The sequence below is a fragment of the Anas acuta genome, unplaced genomic scaffold (genome assembly GCF_963932015.1).
Source record: "Anas acuta unplaced genomic scaffold, bAnaAcu1.1 SCAFFOLD_390, whole genome shotgun sequence".
NCBI lineage: Eukaryota > Metazoa > Chordata > Aves > Anseriformes > Anatidae > Anas > Anas acuta.
In genome coordinates, this window is record NW_027076197.1 from 1962 (window position 1) to 24523 (window position 22562).

The 22562-nt window shown below is 62.1% G+C and overlaps 1 protein-coding gene across 1 annotated transcript; it reads left to right on the top strand.

The window, feature by feature from the left end:
• Positions 1-1662: 1662 nt before the first annotated feature.
• On the top strand, positions 1663-21415 carry LOC137849065 (ubiquitin-like modifier-activating enzyme 1; the record flags this gene model as incomplete). Its single annotated transcript, XM_068668545.1, is given in 13 exon segments — positions 1663-1778; positions 6606-6696; positions 6790-6804; positions 6806-6923; positions 9404-9501; positions 10736-10882; positions 11960-12115; positions 13288-13398; positions 14670-14750; positions 16264-16419; positions 17385-17550; positions 19959-20155; positions 21277-21415. Coding segments are annotated over 13 exon segments (1591 nt in total), but the record flags the coding sequence as incomplete, so codon positions are not given.
• Between the last annotated feature and the right edge of the window lie 1147 nt (positions 21416-22562).

Here is a 22562-nt window from a genome sequence, read left to right on the forward strand (position 1 = left end):
CCCGTGCCCTCTGACCCCATACCCGTGCCCCTGACCCCATAGCCGTGCCCCCAGCCCCCGACCCCATAACTGACCCCATAGCGCCCCGCAGGTGGTGGTCCTGACCCCATACCCGTGACCCTGACCCTATATCCCTGTATCTGACCCTATATATGACCCCGTACCCACCCCATACCCGTCCCCCTGACCCCATAGCCGTGCCCTCTGACCCCGACCCCATAACTGACCCCATAGCTGACCCCATAACGCCCCGCAGGTGGTGGTCCTGACCCCATACCCGTGACCCTGACCCCATAACCCTGTATCTGACCCCATATATGACCCCATACCCACCCCATACCCATCCCCCTGACCCCATACCCATCCCCCTGACCCCATACCCGTGCCCCCTGACCCCGACCCCATAACTGACCCCATAAGTGACCCCATAACGCCCCGCAGGTGGTGGTCCTGACCCCATATCCGTGTATCTGACCCCATATCCCTGTATCTGACCCTATATATGACCCCATACCCACCCCACACCCGTCCCCCTGACCCCATACCCGTTCCCCTGACCCCATACCCGTGCCCTCTGACCCCGACCCCATAACTGACCCCATAACTGACCCTATAAGTGACCCCATAACGCCCCGCAGGTGGTGGTCCTGACCCCATATCCGTGTATCTGACCCCATAACCAAGTACCTGACCCTATATATGACCCCGTACCCACCCCATACCCGTGCCCCCTGACCCCATACCCGTGCCCCCTGACCCCATAGCCGCCCCCCAGCCCCTGACCCCATAACTGACCCCATAACGCCCCCGCAGGTGGTGGTCCTGACCCCATATCCCTGTATCTGACCCTATATATGACCCCATACCCACCCCATACCCATTCCCCTGACCCCATACCCGTGCCCCCTGACCCCATACCCATGCCCCCTGACCCCGACCCCATAACTGACCCCATAACTGACCCCATAACGCCCCGCGGTGGTGGTCCTGACCCCATACCCGTGACCCTGACCCCATATCCGTGTACCTGACCCTATATATGACCCCGTACCCACCCCATACCCACCCCCCTGACCCCATACCCACCCCCCAGCCCCCGACCCTATAACTGACCCCATAACTGACCCCATAACGCCCCGCAGGTGGTGGTCCTGACCCCATATCCCTGTATCTGACCCTATATATGACCCCATACCCACCCCATACCCATCCCCCTGACCCCATACCCGCCCCCCTGACCCCATACCCGCCCCCCAGCCCCCGACCCCATAACTGACCCCATAACTGACCCCATAACGCCCCACAGGTGGTGGTCCTGACCCATACCCGTGACCCTGACCCCATATCCCTGTATCCGACCCCATATATGACCCCGTACCCACCCCATACCCGTCCCCCTGACCCCATACCCGTGCCCCCTGACCCCGACCCCATAACTGACCCCATAACTGACCCCATACCTGACCCCATAACGCCCCGCAGGTGGTGGTCCTGACCCCATACCCGTGACCCTGACCCCATATCCGTGTATCCGACCCTATATATGACCCCGTACCCACCCCATACCCGTCCCCCTGACCCCATACCCGTGCCCTCTGACCCCATACCCGTGCCCTCTGACCCCGACCCCATAACTGACCCCATAACTGACCCCATAACTGACCCCAGCAGGTGGTGGTCCTGACCAACTCCCCCCTGGAGGAGCAGCTCTGGGTGGGCGACTTCTGCCACAGCCGCGGCATCAAACTGGTGGTGGCCGACACGCGGGGGCTTTTCGGGTAAGGGGGGGGCACCCCAAAATTTTTGGGGTCCTTTTTGGGGTGTCCCTAAATTTTTGGGGTCCCTTTTGGGGTGTCCCTATATGTCTGGGTCCTGTTTTGGGGACGCACGGGTCCCTTTTGGGGATGCCCGGGTCCATTTTGGGGGTGTCCCTAAATGCTTGGGGTCCTTTTTGGGGGGTTCCCAGATTTTTGGGGTCCCTTTAGGGTGTCCCAAAATTTTTGGGGTCCCTTTAGGGGGGTTCCCAAATGTTTGGGGTCCTTTTAGGGGTGTCCCCATAGGTCTGGGTCCTGTTTTGGGGACGCACGGGTCCCTTTTGGGGATGCCCGGGTCCCTTTTGGGGGTGTTTCCAAATGCTCAGGTTCCTTTTTTGGGGGGTTCCCAGATTTTTGGGGTCCCTTTAGGGGCTTCCCAAATTTTTGGGGTCCTTGTAGGGGTGTCCCTAAATGTTTGGTGTCCGTTTAGGGTGTTCCTAAATGTTTGGGGTCCCTTTAGGGGTGTTCCTATATGTTTGGGTTCTTTTTAGGGATGTCCAGGTCCGTTTTGGGATGTCCCCAAATGCTTGGGTTCCTTTTTGGGGGGGTTCCCAGATTTTTGGGGTCCCTTTAGGGTGTCCCAAAATTTTGGGGTTCCTTTTGGGGGTGTCCCCAAATGTTTGGGGTCCCTTTTGGGGTGTCCCCATAGGTCTGGGTCCTGTTTTGGGGATGCACGGGTCCCTTTTGGGGACACCCGGGTCCCTTTTGGGGGTGTCCCCAAATGCTTGGGTTCCTTTTTGGGGGAGTCCCCAAATTTTTGGGGTCGGCTGGGTGTCCCCAAATGTTTGGGGTCCTTTTAGGGGTGTCCCTATAGGTCTGGGTCCTGTTTTGGGGACGCATGGGTCCCTTTTGGGGGTGTTTCCAAATGCTCAGGTTCCTTTTTTGGGTGGTTCCCAGATTTTTGGAGTCCCTTTAGGGGCTCCCCAAATGTTTGGGGTCCTTTTAGGGGTGTCCCCATAGGTCTGGGTCCTGTTTTGGGGACGCACGGGTCCCTTTGGGGGTGTCCCTAAATGCTTGGGGTCCTTTTTGGGGGGTTCCCAGATTTCTGGGGTCCCTTTAGGGTGTCCCAAAATTTTTGGGGTCCCTTTGGGGGGGGTTCCTAAATGTTTGGGGTCCTTTTAGGGGTGTTCCTATATGTTTGGGTCCTTTTTAGGGATGCCCAGGTCCCTTTTGGGGGTGTTTCCAAATGCTTGGGTTCCTTTTTGGGGGTGTCCCCAAATTTTTGGGGTCATCTGGGGGTCCCCAAATGTTTGGGGTCCCTTTTAGGGTGTCCCCAAAATTTTGGGGTCCCTTTTGGTGTGTCCCTATATGTCTGGGTCCTGTTTTGGGGACGCATGGGTCTCTTTTCGGGATGTCCCCAAACTCTTGGGTTCCTTTTTGGGGGTGTCCCCAATTTTTTGGGGTCAGACGGGGGTCCCCAAATTTATGGGGTTCCTTTTTGGGTTGTCCCCAAATGTTTGGGGTCCTTTTTGGGGTGTCCCCATAGGTCTGGGTCCTGTTTTGGGGATGCCCGGGTCCCTTTTGGGGGTGTTTCCAAATGCTTGGGTTCCTTTTTGGGGGGTTCCCAGATTTTTGGGGTCCCTTTAGGGTGTCCCAAAATTTTGGGGGTCCTTTTTGGGTTGGCCCCAAATGTTTGGGGTCCTTTTTGGAGTGTTTCTATATGTCTGGGTCCTGTTTTGGGGACGCACGGGTCCCTTTTGGGGGTGTTTTCAAATGCTTGGGTTCCTTTTCTTGGGGGGGGTCCCCAAATTTTCGGTGTCCCTTTTGGGGTGTCCCCAAATTTTTGGGGTCCCTTTTGGGTGTCCCCAGATGCTTGGGTTCCTTTTTTGGGGGGGTCCTGAAATGTTTGGGATCTTTTTGGGGCACACTTGGCTTTCTTTTGGGGGATCCCCAAATATCTGGGTCCTTTTTGGGGGGGGTCCCCAAATTCCTGGGTTCCTTTTGGGGTTTCCCCAAATGTCAGGTTCCCTTTTGGGGCCATCTGGGTCCTTTTTGGGGGGGTCCCCAAATGTCAGGGTCCCTTTTTTGGGGGGGGTCCCCAAATTCCCATCTCCCTTTTGGCACCATGCGCCCCGCTCCTGTTTTTGGGATTCTCCATTCCGGGGGGGATCCCACCCCTTTTTGGGGTCCTTTTTGGGGTATCCCCGAACTTGTGGGGTCCCGGGGGTCCCCATCTGACCCCCCCCTTGTCCCCGTGTCCCCCCCCAAATTCCCGTGTCCCCCCCCCCCAAAAAAAAATTCCCATCTCCTTTCGGCACCAACCCCATGCGCCCCGGTCCCATTTTCGGGATTCTCCATTCCGGGTGGGATCCCACCCTTTTTTGGGGTCCTTTTTGGGGTTTCCCTGGCCTTGTGGGGTCCCGGGGGTCCCCATTTGACCCCCCCTTGTCCCCGTGTCCCCCCCAAATTCCCGTGTCCCCCCCCAAAAATTCCCATCTCCCTTTTGGCACCATGCGCCCCGCTCCAGTTTTTTGGGATTCTCCATTCCGGGGGGGATCCCACCCTTTTTTGGGGTCCTTTTTGGGGTATCCCCGAACTTGTGGGGTCCCGGGGGTCCCCGTCTGACCCCCCCAAATTCCCGTGTCCCCCCCCAAATTCCAGTGTCCCCCCCTAAATTCCCATCTCCCTTTCGGCACCAACCCCATGCACCCTGGTCCCATTTTCGGGGTTCTCCATTCCGGGGGGGATCCCAACCCTTTTAGGGTCCTTTTTGGGGTATCCCCGGGCTTTTGGGGTCCCGGGGGTCCCCATTTGACCCCCCCTTGTCCCCGTGTCCCCCCCCAAATTCCAGTGTCCCCCCCCCCAAAAAATTCCCATCTCCCTTTTGGCACCACGCGCCCTGCTCCTGTTTTTGGGATTCTCCATTCCGGGGGGGCTCCCACCCTTTTTTGGGGTCCCTTTTGGGGTATCCCCGGGCTTTTGGGGTCCTGGGGGTCCCCCTGTGACCCCCCCTTGTCCCCATGTCCCCCCCCCCCAAATTCCCGTGTCCCCCCCCAAATTCCCATCTCCCTTTTGGCACCGTGCGCCCCGCTCCCGTTTTTGGGATTCTCCATTCCGGGATGATCCCACCCTTTTTTGGGATCCTTTTTGGGGTATCCCCGGGCTTTTGGGGTCCCGGGGGTCCCCGTCTGACCCCCCCAAATTCCCGTGTCCCCCCCCAAATTCCCGTGTCCCCCCCCCAAAAATTCCCATCTCCCTTTTGGCACCATGCGCCCCGCTCCCGTTTTTGGGATTCTCCATTCTGGGAGGGATCCCACCCTTTTTTGGGGTCCTTTTTGGGGTATCCCCGGGCTTTTGGGGTCCCGGGGGTCCCCGCCTGACCCCCCCTTGTCCCCGTGTCCCCCCCCAAATTCCCGTGTCCCCCCCCCAAATTCCCGTGTCCCCCCCAAAAAAAAATTCCCATCTCCCTTTTGGCACCATGCGCCCCACTCCCGTTTTTGGGATTCTCCATTCCTTGGGGGATCCCACCCTTTTTTGGGATCCTTTTTGGGGTATCCCCGAACTTGTGGGGTCCTGGGGGTCCCCATTTGACCCCCCCAAATTCCCGTGTCCCCCCCCAAATTCCCATGTCCCCCCCCAAATTCCCGTGTCCCCCCCCCAAAAAAATTCCCATCTCCCTTTCGGCACCAACCCCATGCGCCCTGGTCCCATTTTCGGGATGCTCCAATCCGGGGGGATTCCACCCTTTTTTGGGGTCCTTTTTGGGGTATCCCCGGGTTTGTGGGGTCCCGGGGGTCCCCGTCTGACCCCCCCTTGTCCCCGTGTCCCCCCCCAAATTCCTGTGTCCCCCCCCCAAAAAAAATTCCCATCTCCTTTCGGCACCAACCCCGTGCGCCCCGCTCCCATTTTCGGGATTCTCCATTCCTGGGGGGATCCCACCCATTTTTGGGGTCCCTTTTGGGGTATCCCCGAACTTGTGGGGTCCCGGGGGTCCCCATTTGACCCCCCCAAATTCCCGTGTCCCCCCCCAAATTCCCATGTCCCCCCCCAAATTCCCGTGTCCCCCCCAAAAAATTCCCATCTCCCTTTTGGCACCATGCGCCCCGCTCCTGTTTTTGGGATTCTCCATTCCGGGAGGGATCCCACCTTTTTTTGGGGTCCTTTTTGGGGTATCCCCGGACTTGTGGGGTCCCGGGGGTCCCCATCTGACCCCCCCTTGTCCCCGTGTCCCCCCCCCAAATTCCCGTGTCCCCCCCAAATTCCCGTGTCCCCCCCCAAATTCCCGTGTCCCCCCCCAAATTCCCATCTCCCTTTTGGCACCATGCGCCCCGCTCACGTTTTTGGGATTCTCCATTCCTTGGGGGATCCCAACCCTTTTAGGGTCCTTTTTGGGGTATCCCCGGGCTTTTGGGGTCCCGGGGGTCCCCATTTGACCCCCCCTTGTCCCCGTGTCCCCCCCCCAAATTCCCGTGTCCCCCCCAAATTCCTGTGTCTCCCCCAAATTCCCATCTCCCTTTTGGCACCATGCGCCCCGCTCCCGTTTTTGGGATGCTCCCTTCCTGGGTGGATCCGACCCTTTTTTGGGGTCCTTTTTGGGGTATCCCCGGGTTTGTGGGGTCCCGGGGGTCCCCATTTGACCCCCCCTTGTCCCCGTGTCCCCCCCCAAATTCCCGTGTCCCCCCCCAAATTCCCATCTCCCTTTTGGCACCATGCGCCCCGCTCCCGTTTTTGGGATTCTCCATTCCTGGGGGGATCCCACCCCTTTTAGGGTCCTTTTTGGGGTGTCCCCGAACTTGTGGGGTCCCGGGGGTCCCCCTGTGACCCCCCCAAATTCCCGTGTCCCCCCCCCAGGCAGCTGTTCTGTGATTTTGGGGACGACATGGTGGTGACGGACACCAACGGGGAGCAGCCTCTCAGCGCCATGGTCTCCATGGTCACCAAGGTACCTCCGGGCCCAAAAAACCCCAAATCCGCCCCAAAAAAAAACCCCAAAAATCATCAAATTGATGTTTTTTCCCCCAAATTTCCCCCCCAGGGGTGTCCCGGGGAGGGTGACGTGCCTGGACGAGGCGCGGCACGGCTTCGAGACCGGCGACTTCGTCACCTTCACCGAGGTGGAGGGCATGGACGAGCTCAACTCCTGCGGCCCCGTCGAGATCCGCGTCCTCGGTGCGGCCCCAAAAATTTTTGGGGGGGGTGGGGGGGGGGCTGCGGGCTTGGGGGCACTTTTGGGGACGTTTGGGGCCTTTTTGGGGATGCTTGGGGCCTTTTTGGGGATGCTTGGGGCCCTTTTGGGGTCGCTTGGGGCCCTTTTGGGGGCGCTCGGGGCCCTTTTGGGGAATTTAGGGTCCCTTTTGGAGATGCTTGGAGCCATTTTGGGGAATTTAGGGGACCTTTTGGGGGCGCTTGGGGCCCTTTTGGGGATGCTTGGGGCCCTTTTGGGGGCTCTTGGGGCCTTTTTGGTGACACAGATCCCTTTTGGGGGCGGTCGGGGCCCTTTTAGGAAAGCTTGGGGTCCTTTTAGGGAATTTAGGGTCCCTTTTAGGGGCTCTTGGGGCCCTTTTGGGTAATTTAGGGTCCCTTTTGGGGACACTTGGGGCCCTTTTGGGGGCTTTAGGGTCGCTTTGGGGGACTTTAGCGTCCTTTTTGGGGATGTTTGGGCCCCTTTGGGGGAATTTAGGGTCCCTTTTAGGGAGTTTAGGGTCCCTTTTAGGGGCACTTGGGGCCCTTTTGGGGACGCTTGGGGCCCTTTTAGGGAGTTTAGGGTCCCTTTTGGGGGCGCTCGGGGCCCTTTTGGGGACGCTTGGGGCCCTTTTAGGGAGTTTAGGGTCCCTTTTGGGGGCGCTCGGGGCCCTTTTAGGGACGCTTGCGGCCCTTTTAGGGAGTTTAGGGTCCCTTTTGGGGATGCTCAGGGCCCTTTTGGGGACACTTGGGGCCCTTTTAGGGACGTTTGGGGCCCTTTTGGGGAATTTAGGGTCCCTTTTAGGGGTGCTTGAGGCCCTTTTGGGGACGTTTGGGGCCTTTTTGGGGACACACAGGTCCCTTTTGGGGATGCTTGGGGCCCTTTTGGGGAGTTTAGGTTCCCTTCTGGGGGCACTTGGGGCCCTTTTGGGGATGCTTGGAGCCCTTTTGGGGAATTTAGGGTCCCTTTTGGGGACGCTTGGGGCCCTTTTGGGGACACAGAGGTCCCTTTTGGGGACGCTTTGGGCTCTTTGGGGGAATATAGGGTCCCTTTTGGGGGTGCTTGGGGCCCTTTTAGGGATGCTTGGGGACCTTTTGGGGAGTTTAGGGTCCCTTTTGGGGGCGCTCGGGGCCCTTTTGGGAATTTAGGGTCCCTTTTGGGGATGCTTGGAGCCATTTTGGGGAATTTAGGGGCCCTTTTGGGGACGCTTGGGGCCCTTTTGGGGGCTCTTGGGGTCCTTTTGGGGACGCTTGGGGTCTTTTGGGGGATGCTTGGGGCCCTTTTAGGGAGTTTAGGGTCCCTTTTAGGGACGCTTGGGGCCTTTTTGGGGACATTGGGGCCCTTTTAGGGAGTTTAGGTCCCTTTTGGGGATGCTCGGGGCCCTTTTGGGGACACTTGGGGCCCTTTTAGGGACGTTTGGGGCCCTTTTGGGGAATTTAGGGTCCCTTTTAGGGGTGCTTGAGGCCCTTTTGGGGACGTTTGGGGCCTTTTTGGGGACACACAGGTCCCTTTTGGGGGTGCTTGGGGCCCTTTTGGGGAATTTAGGGTCGCTTTGGGGGACTTGAGGTCCCTTTTGGGGACGCTTTGGGCTCTTTGGGGGAATTTAGGGGCCCTTTTGGGGATGCTTGGGGCCCTTTTGGGGGCGCTTGGGGCCCTTTTAGAGAGTTTAGGGTCCCTTTTAGGGGCGCTTGGGGCCCTTTTAGGGAGTTTAGGGTCCCTTTTGGGGACGTTTGGGGCCCTTTTAGGGAGTTTAGGGTCCATTTTGGGGGCACTCGTCCTTTTGGGGAATTTAGGGGCCCTTTTGGGGACGCTTGGGGCCCTTTTGGGGACGCTTGAGGCCCTTTTGGGGAGTTTCGGGTCCCATTGGGGGGATTTAGGGTCCCATTTGGGGACACTGGGGTCCTTTTTAGGGGCACTTGGGATGTTTGCCTCCCTTTTGGGGACACTTAGGTCCCTTTGGGGGAGTTTTGGATCTGTTTTGGGGTGTTTAAGGGCCATTTTGGGGATGCTTTGGTCCTTTTTGGGGAAGTTAGGTTCTATTTAGGGGACTCTTGAATCCCATTTGAGGAGTTTTGGGTCCCTTTTGGGATCATTGGGGTCCTTTTTGGGGTTACTTGTGATGCTTGGGTCCTTTTTGGGATGCTTGGGTCCTTTTTGGGGTTACTTGGTGCATTTGGGTACATTTTGGTGACATTTGGGTTCCTTTGGGGAACATTTGGGTTCTTTTTGGGGACAATTAAATCTCTTTTGGGGACATTTGTGTCCCTTTTAGGGACATTTGAGTCTCTTTGGGGTGGGGGCACAGACGGATCTGGGCCCTGGGACCCTTTTGGGGTTGCTTGGGTCCCTTTTTGGGGACATTTGGATTTTTTTGGGGGGGGTCCTCGGATATTGGGGTCCCCCCTGGGGGTCCCTTTTTGGGGGGGGGGGGTCCCGGGTGCCGTGGTGACCCTGTTCCCCCCCCCAGGACCCTACACCTTCAGCATCGGGGACACCAGCGGGTACGGGGACTACGTGCGGGGGGGGATCGTCACCCAGGTCAAGATGCCCAAGCACATCCGCTTCGTGAGTGGCACTGGGAGCACTGGGAGGGACTGGGAGGGGGTCGCTGGGGGCTGGAGGGGGGATTGGGAGGTCCCCGGGGGGGGTTTATGGGGACTGGGAGAGGGTTATAGGGGATTGGGGGGCACTGGGAGGGGGGTTATGAGGGATTGGGGGGTACTGGGAGGGGATTGTTGGGGACTGGGAGGAACTGGGAGGAACTGGGACGGAGATTATGGCAGATCGGGGAGCACTGGGAGGGGATTGTGAGAGACTGGGGGTTACTGGGAGGGACTGGGAGGGGGTTATGGGGTCACTGAGAGAGGCTGGGATGGGATTAAGAGGGATTAGGGGGGATTAGAAAGGGATTAGGGGATATTGGTAAGGGATTGGGGGTATTAAGGGATTGGGGGTATTGATAAGGGATTAGGGTTATTGGCAATGGATTAGGGGATATTAATAAGGGATTAGGGAGTATTGGCAAGGGATTGGGGGTATTAATAAGGGATTAGGGGATATTGGCAAGGGATTGGGGGTATTAATAAGGGATTAGGGGATATTGGCAAGGGATTAGGGGTTATTGGCAAGGGATTGGGGGTATTGGCAAGGGATTAATTGGCAAGGGGTATTAATAAGGGATTAGGGAGAATTGGCAAGGGATTATGGGGTATTGGCAAGGGATTAGGGGGTATTGATAAGGGATTGGGGGTATTGGCAAGGGATTAGGGGTATTAATAAGGGATTGGGGGTATTAATAAGGGATTAGGGGATATTGGCAAGGGATTAGGGATTATTGGCAAGGGATTGGGGGTATTAATAAGGGATTAGGGGTTATTGGCAAGGGATTTTGGGTATTAATAAGGGATTAGGGGATATTGGCAAGGGATTGGGGGTATTGGCAAGGGATTAGGGGATATTAATAAGGGATTGGGGGTATTAATAAGGGATTAGGGGGTATTAATAAGGGATTAGGGGGTATTGGCAAGGGATTAGGGATTATTGGCAAGGGATTAGAGGATATTAATAAGGGATTGGGGTTATTGACAAGGGATTAGGGGATATTGGCAAGGGATTGGGGTATTAATAAGGGATTGGGGGTATTGGCAAGGGATTAGGGGATATTGGCAAGGGATTAAAGGGTATTGGCAAGGGATTAGGGGCTACTAGCACGGGATTACGGGGGACTGGGTTTACTGGGAGTGGCTGCGTGTTCACCTCGTGCCCCCCCCTCGTGTCCCCGCTGTCCCCCCCCTTGCAGAAGCGTCTTCGGGAGTCGCTGGCGGAGCCGGAGATGCTGCTGACGGATTTCGGGAAGGCGGAGCGCCCCCCCATGCTGCACTGGGGCTGGCAGGCGCTGCACCGCTTCATGCAGCAGCACGGCCGCCCCCCACGGCCGCGCCACCAGGTCGGGGGGCTTGGGGACAACGGGGACGTGGTGGCCACCGGGTTCTGAGCCAAGGTGGCCGCCTTGAATGACCCAACCACCTCTTGGGGACATTGGGGACATGGTGGCCACCAGGTCTTGAACTAATGTGGCCACCTGCCATGACCCAACCAACACTTGGGGACGTTGGGGACAACGGGGACGTGGTGGCCACCAGGTTCTGAGCCAGTGTGGCCACCTTGAGTGGCCCAACCACCTCCTGGGGACGTTGGGGATATTGGGGACGTGGTGGCCACCAGGTTCTGAGCCAATGTGGCCACCTTGAATGGCCCAAACACCACTTGGGGACGTTGAGGGTGTTGGGGACATTTGGGACGTGGTGGCCACCAGGTTCTGAACCAACATGGCCGCCTTGAATGGCCCAACCACCTCTTGGGGACGTTGGGGACGTGGTGGCCACCAGGTCCTGAGCCAATGTGGCCACTTTGAATGACCCAGCCACCTTTTGAGGACATTGGGGACGTGGTGGCCACCAGGTCCTGAGCCAACATGGCCGCCTTGAATGGCCCAACCTCCACTTGGGGATATTGGGGACATTGGGGACGTGGTGGCCACCAGGTCCTGAGCCAGTGTGGTCACCTTGAATGGCCCAACCACCCCTTGGGGACATTGGGGACATGGTGGCCACCAGGTCCCGAGCCAACACGGCCACCTCCCATGGCCCAACCACCTCTTGGGGACATTGGGGACATGGTGGCCACCAGGTCTTGAAGCAACATGGCCACCTTGAATGACCCAACCACCTCTTGGAGACATTGGGCATGTTGGGGACGTTGGGGACATGGTGGCCACCAGGTCCTGAGCCAAGGTGGCCGCCTTGAATGGCCCAACCTCCACTTGGGGACACTGGGGACACTGGGGACATGGTGGCCACCAGGTCACGCTGCGATGTCCCCAGAGCTGTCCCCAGTAGACCCCACATGGAGCCACCACCCCATGTCACCACGCTTATGGCTGGAGATATCCCCGAGGGCCCCCTTTGGGTGCCACCTCCCGGCGTCCCCACGGCGTCCCCAACTGTCCCCTCGCTCCCACCAGGGTGACGCGGCCGAGGTGGTGGCCATGGCCCGGGAGCTGGCCCCGGGCGCGGAGCTGGACGAGGAGCTGCTGCGGGAGCTGGCCTTCCAGGCCACCGGGGACCTGGCGCCCGTCAACGCCTTCATCGGGGGGCTGGCGGCACAGGAGGTCATGAAGGTACGGGGTGGGGTGGCCCCCCGCTCAACGGTGTCCCCTCCCGGTCAACTGTGTCCCCTCCCAGTCAATGGTGTCCCCTCCCAGTCAACGGTGTCCCCTCCCAGTCAACGGTGTCCCCTCCTGGTCAACGGTGACCCCCCTTGGTCAACAATGTCCTCCCTTGGTCAATGGTGTCCCCTCCCAGTCAATGGTGTCCCCTCCCAGTCAATGGTGTCCCCTCCCAGTCAATGGTGACCCCTCCCAGTCAACGGTGTCCCCTCCCGGTCAACGGTGCCCCTCTTGGTCAATGGTGTCCCCTCCCAGTCAATGGTGACCCCTCCCGGTCAATGGTGACCACTCCCAGTCAATGGTGTCCCCTCCCAGTCAACGGTGTCCCCCCCTGGTCAATGTTGTCCCCTCCCAGTCAATGGTGTCCCCCCCGGTCAATGGTGTCCCCTCCCGGTCAATGGTGTCCCCTCCCAGTCAATGGTGACCCCTCCCAGTCAACGGTGACCCCCCCTGGTCAACGGTGACCCCTCCTGGTCAATGGTGTCCCCTCCCGGTCAACAGTGTCCCCTCCTGGTCAACGGTGTCCCCCCCAGTTAATGGTGTCCCCTCCTGGTCAATGGTGACCCCTCCCAGTTAACGGTGTCCCCCCCTGGTCAACGGTGTCCCCCCCGGTCAATGGTGTCCCCTCCCAGTCAATGGTGACCCCTCTTGGTCAATGGTGACCCCTCCCAGTCAATGGTGTCCCCTCCCGGTCAATGGTGACCCCTCCCGGTCAATGGTGTCCCCTCCCAGTCAACGGTGTCCCCCTTTGGTCAATGGTGTCCCCCCCTGGTCAATGGTGTCCCCCCCCAGTCAATGGTGACCCCCCCCAGTCAATGGTGACCCCTCCCAGTCAATGGTGACCACTCCCAGTCAATGGTGACCTCCCTTGGTCAATGGTGTCCCTCCTTGGTCAATGGTGACACCTCTTGGTCAATGGTGTCCCCTCCTGGTCAACAGTGTCCCCTCCTTGGCCAACATTGTCCCCACACCTTGGCCATCACCATCCCGCTCCTTGGTCAACCGTGTCCCCTCGTGGCCACCCGGGTCCTTTTTATGGCCACCCGGGTCCCGTGGGACCTCGGTGGCCAGGGACATTTGTCACCCTGTCCCCCGTGTCCCTGAGGGTGCTGGTGGCCCCGCAGGCGGTGTCGGGGAAGTTCACGCCCATCACGCAGTGGCTCTACTTCGACGCCCTCGAGTGCCTCCCCGAGGAGAACAAGGAGACCCTGCTCACCGAGGAGCAGTGCCGCCCGGTCAGCACCCATGGGGGCACCCATGGGGGGGGGTGGGGGGGGTGGCACCCATGGGAGACCCCTGGTTGGGCGTCTTCTTGGGGTAGGTTGGGGTCTTCTTGGGGTTGGATGGATGTGGGTGGGGGTCTGGAAGTGGGTGGGGTGTCTGATGGGGGCACCCATGGGTGGGAACCTCCTTGGGGTGGGTGCTGGTGATGGAGCACCCATGGGTGGGCATCTCCTCGGGGTGGGTGGTGGCCATGGGTGGGCACCCCTTGAGGACACCCATGGGTGGGCATCTCCTCAGGGTGGGTGTTGGCCATGGGTGGTCACCCCCTTGAGGACACCCATGGGTGCTGGGCATCTTCTTGGGGTGGTCGCTGGTGATGGAGCACCCATGGGTGGGCACCTCCTTGAGGACACCCATGGGTGGACACCCCCTTGAGGACACCCATGGGTGCTGGGCATCTTCTTGGGGTGGTCGCTGGTGATGGAGCACCCATGGGTGGGCACCTCCTTGAGGACACCCATGGGTGCTGGTCATGGGTGGTCGCTGGTGATGGAGCACCCATGGGTGGGCACCTTCTTGTGGTGGGTGTCTGGTTGAGGACACCCATGGGTGGTCACCCCTTGAGGACACCCATGGGTGCTGGGCCACCTTGGGGTGGTCACTGGTGACGGAGCACCCATGGGTGGTCACCCCCTTGGGGACACCCATGGGTGCTGGGCATCTCCTTGGGGTGGTCGCTGGGGATGGAGCACCCATGGGTGGGCATCTCCTCAGGGTGGGTGTCTGGTTGAGGACACCCATGGGTGGGCATCTCCTTGGGGTGGGTGCTGGCCATGGGTGGTCGCTGGTGATGGAGCACCCATGGGTGGGCATCTCCTTGAGGACACCCATGGGTGGTCACCCCTTGAGGACACCCATGGGTGCTGGGCATCTTGGGGTGGTCACTGGTGACGGAGCACCCATGGGTGGGCATCTCCTTGTGGTGGGTGTCTGGTTGAGGACACCCATGGGTGGGCATCTCCTCGGGGTGGGTGTCTGGTTGGGGACACCCATGGGTGGGCACCCCCTTGGGGACACCCATGGGTGCTGGGCCACCTTGGGGTGGTCACTGGTGACGGAGCACCCATGGGTGGTCACCCCTTGAGGACACCCACGGGGTGGGGCCACCTTTTTGGGGACACCCGTGGGTGGGCGCCTGCTGCGAGAGGCACCCATGGGTGCTCCGGGAGCGGGGGGGGCACCCTTGGGTGGGGTGGGTGACGCCCCCCCCGTGTCACCGCAGCGCAACAGCCGCTACGACGGGCAGATCGCCGTCTTCGGGGCCGACCTGCAGGCCAAGCTGGGCAACCAGAAGTACTTCGTGGTCAGTGGCCCCAAATGTCCCCAACTGTCCCCAAATGTCCCCAAATAGACCCAAATGGACCCATGGGGACCCCAAATGGCCCCACGGGGCCCCACGGGTTCTCCCGGTGACCCCCACCCCACCCGCTTCCCATCTGGGTGTCCCCAGCCTAACTGGGAGACCTTGGGTTGTGGGCCCACAGATGTCCCCATGGGTCCCCCAAATGTCCTCGTGGGTCCCCCAGATGTCCCCATGGGTCCCCCAGATGTCCCCATAGATCCCCATGGGTCCCCCAAATGTCCTTGTGGGTCCCACAGATGTCTTTGTAGATCCCCCAAATGTCCCCATGGGTCCCCCAGATGTCCCCATAGATCCCCAAGTGTCCCCATGGGTCCCCCAGATGTCCCCATAGATCCCCCAAGTGTCCCCATGGGTCCCCCAAATGTCCTTGTAGGTTCCCCAGATGTCCCCATGGGTCCCCCAAATGTCCCCATGGATCCCCCAAATGTCCCCTTGGGTCCCCCAGATGTCCCCATAGATCCCCCAAGTGTCCCCATGGGTCCCCCAAATATCCTCGTGTGTCCTTCAAGTGTCCCCGTGGGTCCCCTAAATGTCCTTGTGGGTCCCCCAGATGTACTTGTGGGTCCCCCAAATGTCCTTGTAGGTTCCCCAAATATCCTCGCGGGTCCTTCAAGTATCCCCATGGGTCCCCCAAATGTCCCCATAGATCCCCTAGATGTCCCCATGTGTCCCCCAGATGTCCCCATAGATCCCCCAAGTGTCCCCATAGGTCCCCCAAATGTCCTTGTGGCTCCCCCAGCTGTACTTGTGGGTCCCCAAAGGTCCTTGTAGGTCCCCCAAATGTCCCCATGGGTCCCCCAGATGTCCCCATAGATCGCCCAAGTGTCCTCATGGGTCCCCCAAAGGTCCTTGTAGGTCCCCCAAATGTCCCCATGGGTCCCCCAGATGTCCCCATAGGTCCCCCAAGTGTCCCCATGGGTCCCCCAAATGTCCTTGTAGGTTCCCCAGATGTCCCCATAGATCTCCCAAATGTCCCTGTGGGTCCCCAAGTGTCCCCATGGGTCCCCCAAATGTCCCTGTGGGTCCCCCAAATGTCCCCATGGGTCCCCCAGATGTCCCCATAGGTCCCCCAAGTGTCCCCATGGGTCCCCCAAATGTCCTTGTAGGTTCCCCAGATATCCTCGCGGGTCCTTCAAATGTCCCCATGGGTCCCCCAGATGTCCCCATAGATCCCCCAAGTGTCCCCATAGGTCCCCCAAATGTCCTTGTGGCTCCCCCAGCTGTCCTTGTGTGTCCCCAAAGGTCCTTGTAGGTCCCCCAAATGTCCCCATGGGTCCCCCAGATGTCCCCAAACATCTCAAACCTCCCCCGTGCGTCCCCAACCGTCCCTTTGTCCCCTCCTCCTCGCCCTCCACGTGTCCCCAGCCCTCCTGGGCTACCTCGGGCCGCGTCCCCACGTGTCCCCACGTGTCCCCACGTGTCCCCACACGTCCCCACGTGTCCCCGGGTGCAGGTGGGGGCAGGGGCCATCGGCTGCGAGCTGCTGAAGAACTTCGCCATGGTGGGGCTGGGCTGCGGGCCCGAAGGGTCCATCACCGTCACCGACATGGACACCATCGAGAAGTCCAACCTCAACCGCCAGTTCCTCTTCCGGCCCTGGGATGTCACGGTGAGGGGCAGGGACGAAGGGGGAGGAGCCTGTGGGGGTGGCAGGGGGAGTGGGGGGACCCTTTGAGGGGTAGGGGACAATGGGGTGAGGTCCACGGGGCAGGAGCCAACGTTGTGTTGAGGTGACCAACGTTGAGTTGACCAACGTTGAGTTGACCAACGTCGAGTTGACCAAGGTTGAGTTGACCAATTTGTGTTGACCAACGTTGAGTTGACCAAGGTTGAGTTGACCTCGTTGAGTTGACCTCGTTGAGTTGACCAAGGTTGAGTTGACCAACGTTGAGTTGACCAATTTGAGTTGGCCAACGTTGAGTTGACCTCGTTGAATTGACCAACGTTGAGTTGACCAAGGTTGAGTTGACCAACGTTGAGTTGACCAAGGTTGAGTTGACCTCGTTGAGTTGACCAACATTGAGTTGGCCAACGTTGCGTTGACCAAAGTTGAGTTGACCTCATTGAGTTGACCAAGGTTGAGTTGACCAACGTTGAGTTGACCTCGTTGAGTTGACCAACGTTGAGTTGGCCAACGTTGAGTTGACCAAGGTTGAGTTGACCAACGTTGAGTTGACCTCGTTGAGTTGACCAACATTGAGTTGACCAAGGTTGAGTTGACCTCGTTGAGTTGACCAAGGTTGAGTTGACCAAGGTTGAGTTGACCAACGTTGAGTTGACCTCGTTGAGTTGACCAACGTTGAGTTGACCTTGTTGAGTTGACCAACGTTGAGTTGACCAAGGTTGAGTTGACCAAGGTTGAGTTGACCAACGTTGAGTTGACCTCGTTGAGTTGACCAAACCAACGTTGTTTGACCTCGTTGAGTTGCCCAACGCCAACGTTCAACCTGGTTTGATGTTTCCTCAGACTGGTTGCTACTGGGAGGGGCGGGGCTTACCGGGGCGTGTCCGGGAGGTGGGCGTGGCTCGAGGTGGGCGTGTCTCGGAGTGGGCGGGGCCTCTTTTTGGGTGCAGAAGCTGAAGTCGGAGCGGGCGGCGGCGGCGGTGCGGGAGATGAACCCGGCGCTGCGGGTGAGCAGCCGCCCCGACCGCGTGGGCCCCGACACCGAGCGCGTCTACGACGACGACTTCTTCGAGGCCCTGGACGGCGTCGCCAACGCCCTGGACAACGTCGACGCCCGTGAGCACCCATGGGTGCCCCCCACCCCCCTCTCTGCGGCCCCGTTTCCCTCCCCGGGGGGGTCCGCGGGGTGCCGCGGGGCAAGGGTTTGGGGGGGTTTTGGGGTGCTCGGAGGTTTCCCCAGGGGGATGAGGGAGGGGGGTGGGTGCTGGGGGGTGTCCTGGGGGTCCTTAGGGTGCTGTGAGGGGTCCTTAGGGTGCTGGGGGGTCTCATGGGGTGCTTTAGGTCCCCTAAGGGACCCATATGGGTGCTATAGGGGCGTTTAGGGTCTTCAGAGGACCCATAGGACATCCTAAAGGCCTGTAGGGCTGCCCCAGTGCTGCCCTAGAGGCCCCTACACCAGTTGGGGGGCGCTATACCGGTTGGGGTGCCCCTATACCAGTTGGGATGCCATACAGCCCCCCCCAGCCCCCTACAGCCCCATACAGCCCCATATAGCCCCCCCAGCCCCATACAGCCCCCCCGGCCCCATATAACCCCCTTTTCCCCCCCCCCGGCCCCATACAGCCCCCCCGGCCCCATACAGCCCCCGTTTCCCCCCCCCAGCCCCATACAGCCCCCCCGGCCCCATACAGCCCCCCCCGGCCCCATACAGCCCCCGTTTCCCCCCCCCCCAGCCCCATACAGCCCCCCCAGCCCCATACAGCCCCCCCCAGCCCCATATAACCCCCTTTTCCCCCCCCCCCCGGCCCCATACAGCCCCATACAGCCTCATACAGCCCCCCCCAGCCCCATACAGCCCCCGTTTCCCCCCCCCCGGGCCCTGGGGGTGCCCCATACAGCCCCCCCAGCCCCATATAACCCCCTTTTCCCCCCCCCTGGCCCCATACAGCCCCCCGGCCCCATACAGCCCCCCCGGCCCCATACAGCCCCCGTTTCCCCCCCCCCCGGCCCCATACAGCCCCATACAGCCCCATACAGCCCCCCCAGCCCCATACAGCCCCATACAGCCCCCCCAGCCCCATACAGCCCCATACAGCCCCATACAGCCCCATACAGCCCCCCCTGGCCCCATAGAGCCCCCCCCGGCCCCATACAGCCCCATACAGCCCCATATAGCCCCCCCAGCCCCATATAACCCCCTTTTCCCCCCCCCCCCGGCCCCATACAGCCCCCCCCCGGCCCCATATAACCCCCTTTTCCCCCCCCCCAGCCCCATACAGCCCCTGTTTCCCCCCCCCCGGCCCCATACAGCCCCCGTTTCCCTCCCCCCGGCCCCATACAGCCCCATACAGCCCCCCCGGCCCCATACAGCCCCCCCAGCCCCATATAACCCCCTTTTCCCCCCCCCCCGGCCCCATACAGCTTCCCCAGCCCCATACAGCCCCATACAGCCCCATACAGCCCCCCCGGCCCCATACAGCCCCCGTTTCCCCCCCCCAGCCCCATACAGCCCCCCCGGCCCCATACAGCCCCCCCGGCCCCATATAACCCCCTTTTCCCCCCCCCCGGCCCCATATAACCCCCTTTTCCCCCCCCCAGCCCCATACAGCCCCATACAGCCCCATACAGCCCCCCCAGCCCCATATAACCCCCTTTTGCCCCCCCCCGGCCCCATATAACCCCCTTTCCCCCCCCCCCCCGGCCCCATATAACCCCCTTTTCCCCCCCCCCCGGCCCCATACAGCCCCATACAGCCCCATATAACCCCCCCCAGCCCCATATAACCCCCTTTTCCCCCCCCCAGCCCCATACAGCCCCATACAGCCCCATACAGCCCCATACAGCCCCATACAGCCCCCCCAGCCCCATACAGCCCCCCTGGCCCCATACAGCCCCCCCCAGCCCCATATAACCCCCTTTCCCCCCCCTCCCAGCCCCATATAACCCCCTTTTCCCCCCCCACAGCCCCATACAGCCCCCCCGGCCCCATATAACCCCCTTTTCCCTCCCCCCAGCCCCATATAACCCCCCCCGGCCCCACATAACCCCCTTTTCCCCCCCCCCGGCCCCATACAGCCCCCCCGGCCCCATACAGCCCCCGTTTTCCCCCCCCCGGGCCCTGGGGGCGCCCCATACAGCCCCCCCGGCCCCATACAGCCCCATACAGCCCCCGTTTCCCCCCCCCCGGCCCCATACAGCCCCCCCCGGCCCCATATAACCCCCTTTTCCCCCCCCCCGGCCCCATATAACCCCCTTTTCCCCCCCCCCCGGCCCCATATAACCCCCGTTTCCCCCCCCCCCCAGCCCCATACAGCCCCATACAGCCCCATACAGCCCCCCCAGCCCCATATAACCCCCTTTTCCCCCCCCCGGCCCCATATAACCCCCTTTTCCCCCCCCCCCAGCCCCATACAGCCCCTGTTTCCCCCCCCCCAGCCCCATATAACCCCCTTTTCCCCCCCCCCGGCCCCATACAGCCCCATACAGCCCCCCCAGCCCCATATAACCCCCATTCCCCCCCCCAGGGCTGTATATGGACCGGCGCTGCGTGTATTACCGCAAGCCCCTGCTGGAGTCGGGGACGCTGGGCACCAAGGGCAACGTGCAGGTGGTGGTCCCGTTCCTCAGCGAGTCCTACAGCTCCAGCCAGGACCCCCCCGAGAAGGCCATCCCCATCTGCACCCTCAAAAACTTCCCCAACGCCATCGAGCACACGCTGCAGGTGGGATTTGGGGTTGGGGGGGGGCGTACGGGGGGGGGTATGGGGGTAATGGGGGGGTGTGGGGGCAGAGGGGGGACACGGGGAGATTGGGGGGATGTGGGGATATGGGGAGGGTATGGGGACATTGGGGGGGTCTTGGGGACATGGGGTGGGGGTGTCAGGACATGGGGGGTCTTGGGGACATGGGGGGGTGTGGGGACATTGGGGGGACACGGGGACATTGGGGGGACACAGGGATATGGGGAGGGTGTGGGGGTATGGGGAGGGTATGGGGACATTGGGGGTATGGGGACATTGGCAGCGGGGGGTGCACAGGGACATTGGGGGGACATGGGGACATCGGGGGTACGTGGGGATATGGGGAGGGTGTGGGGACATTGGGGGGCTGTGGGGACACTGGGGGGGTGTGGGGACAGTGGGGGGGCACGGGGACATTGGGGGTATGGGGACAGTGGGGGGACATGGGGACATTGGGGGTATGGGGACATTGGCAGCGGGGGGGGCACGGGGACATGGGGACATCGTGGGGACGTGGGGATATGGGGAGGGTTTGGGGTTATTGGGGGGGTCTTGGGGACATGGGGGGGGTGTGGGGACATTGGGGGGACACGGGGACATTGGGGGTATGGGAACATTGGCAGCGGGGGGGGCATTGGGGGTATGAGGGGGGCATGGGGACATTGGGGGTGTGGGGACATTGGGGGGGGATTGGGGACATGGGGTGGGGGTGTCGGGACACAGGGGGGGCACTGGGGGGCGTGGGGACACTGGGGGGACACGGGGACATTGGGGGGACGTGGGGACATTGGGGTATGGGGACATTGGGGGCAGGGGGGGCATGGGGACATTGTGGGGATGTGGGGGGCATGGGGACATTGGGGGGGGCACAGGGACATTGGGGGTATGGGGACATTGGGGGGGGGGCTTGGGGACACGGCGGGGGGGGGGGCGGCTTGGAAACACCTGGGGGGTGTTTGGGGCCACCTGGGGGACCTCGGGGGGGGGCTGCTTGGGGTCATGGCGTGGGTGCAAGATTTTAGGGGGGGGTCGTTTTGGGTCTCCCCTCCCCCGCTGACCCCCCCCCCCTTTTTTTTTGCCCCCCCCCCCCCCCCCCCCCCCAGTGGGCGCGGGATGAGTTCGAGGGGCTCTTCAAGCAGCCGGCCGAGAACGTCAACCAGTACCTGACGTGCGTGGGGGGGGGGGACAATTTTTGGGGGGGGGGGGGGCACCCCTGGGTGCATCGCGGGACCCCCCCCCCCAGCCCCCCTTTACCCCCTTTCCCCTTACGCCTCCCCCCCCTCCCCGTCCCCCCCCCACCCCCTTTCCCCTTACGCCTCCCCCCCCTCCCTGTCCCCCCCCACCCCCCACCCTCTTTCCCCTTACGCCTCCCCCCCCTCCCCGTCCCCCCCCCCACCCTCGGGCGCCCCCTGACGCCCCCCCCACCCCCATTCCCCTTACACCACCCCCACCCTCCCCGTCCCCCCCCACCCTCGGGCGCCCCCTGACACCCCCCCCTCCCCCCCCCCCCACCCCCTTTCCCCTTACGCCTCCCCCCCCCTCCCCATTCCCCCCCCCCTACCCTCGGGCGCCCCCTGACGCCCCCCCCCACCCCCATTCCCCTTACACCACCCCCCCCCTCCCCGTCCCCCCCCACCCTCAGGCGCCCCCTGACGCCCCCCCCCCCCACCCTCCCCGCCCCCCCCCCCCCCCCTCGGGCGCCCCCTGACGCCCCCCCCCCCACCCTCCCCGCCCCCCCCCCACCCCCACACCCCCTTTCCCCTTACGCCTCCCCCCCCGTCCCCGCCCCCCCCCCACCCCCCGGGCGCCCCCTGATGCCCCCTCCCCACCCCCCACCCCCTTTCCCCTTACGCCTCCCCCCCCTCCCCGTCCCCCCCCCACCCTCGGGCGCCCCCTGACACCCCCCCCCCTTTACCACCGTTCCCCTTACGCCTCCCCCCCCTCCCGTCCCCCCCCCACCCCCCCACCCCCTTTCCCCTTACGCCTCCCCCCCTCCCCGTCCCCCCCCCACCCCCCCACCCCCTTTCCCCTTACGCCCCCCCCCCTCCCCGTGCCCCCCACCCCCCACCCCCTTTCCCCTTACGCCTCCCCCCCCCTCCCTGCCCCCCCCCCCCTTTACCCCCTTTCCCCTTACGCCTCCCCCCCCTCCCCCCCCCCCACCCCCCCACCCTCTTTCCCTTTACGCCTCCCCCCCCTCCCCGTCCCCCCCCCACCCTCGGGCGCCCCCTGACGCCCCCCCCCACCCCCCCACCCCCTTTCCCCTTACGCCTCCCCCCCCCTCCCCGCCCCCCCCCCCATCCTCAGGCGCCCCCTGATGCCCCCCCCCCACCCTCCCCATCCCCCCCCACCCTCGGGCGCCCCCTGACGCCCCCCCCCCAATTGCAGGGAC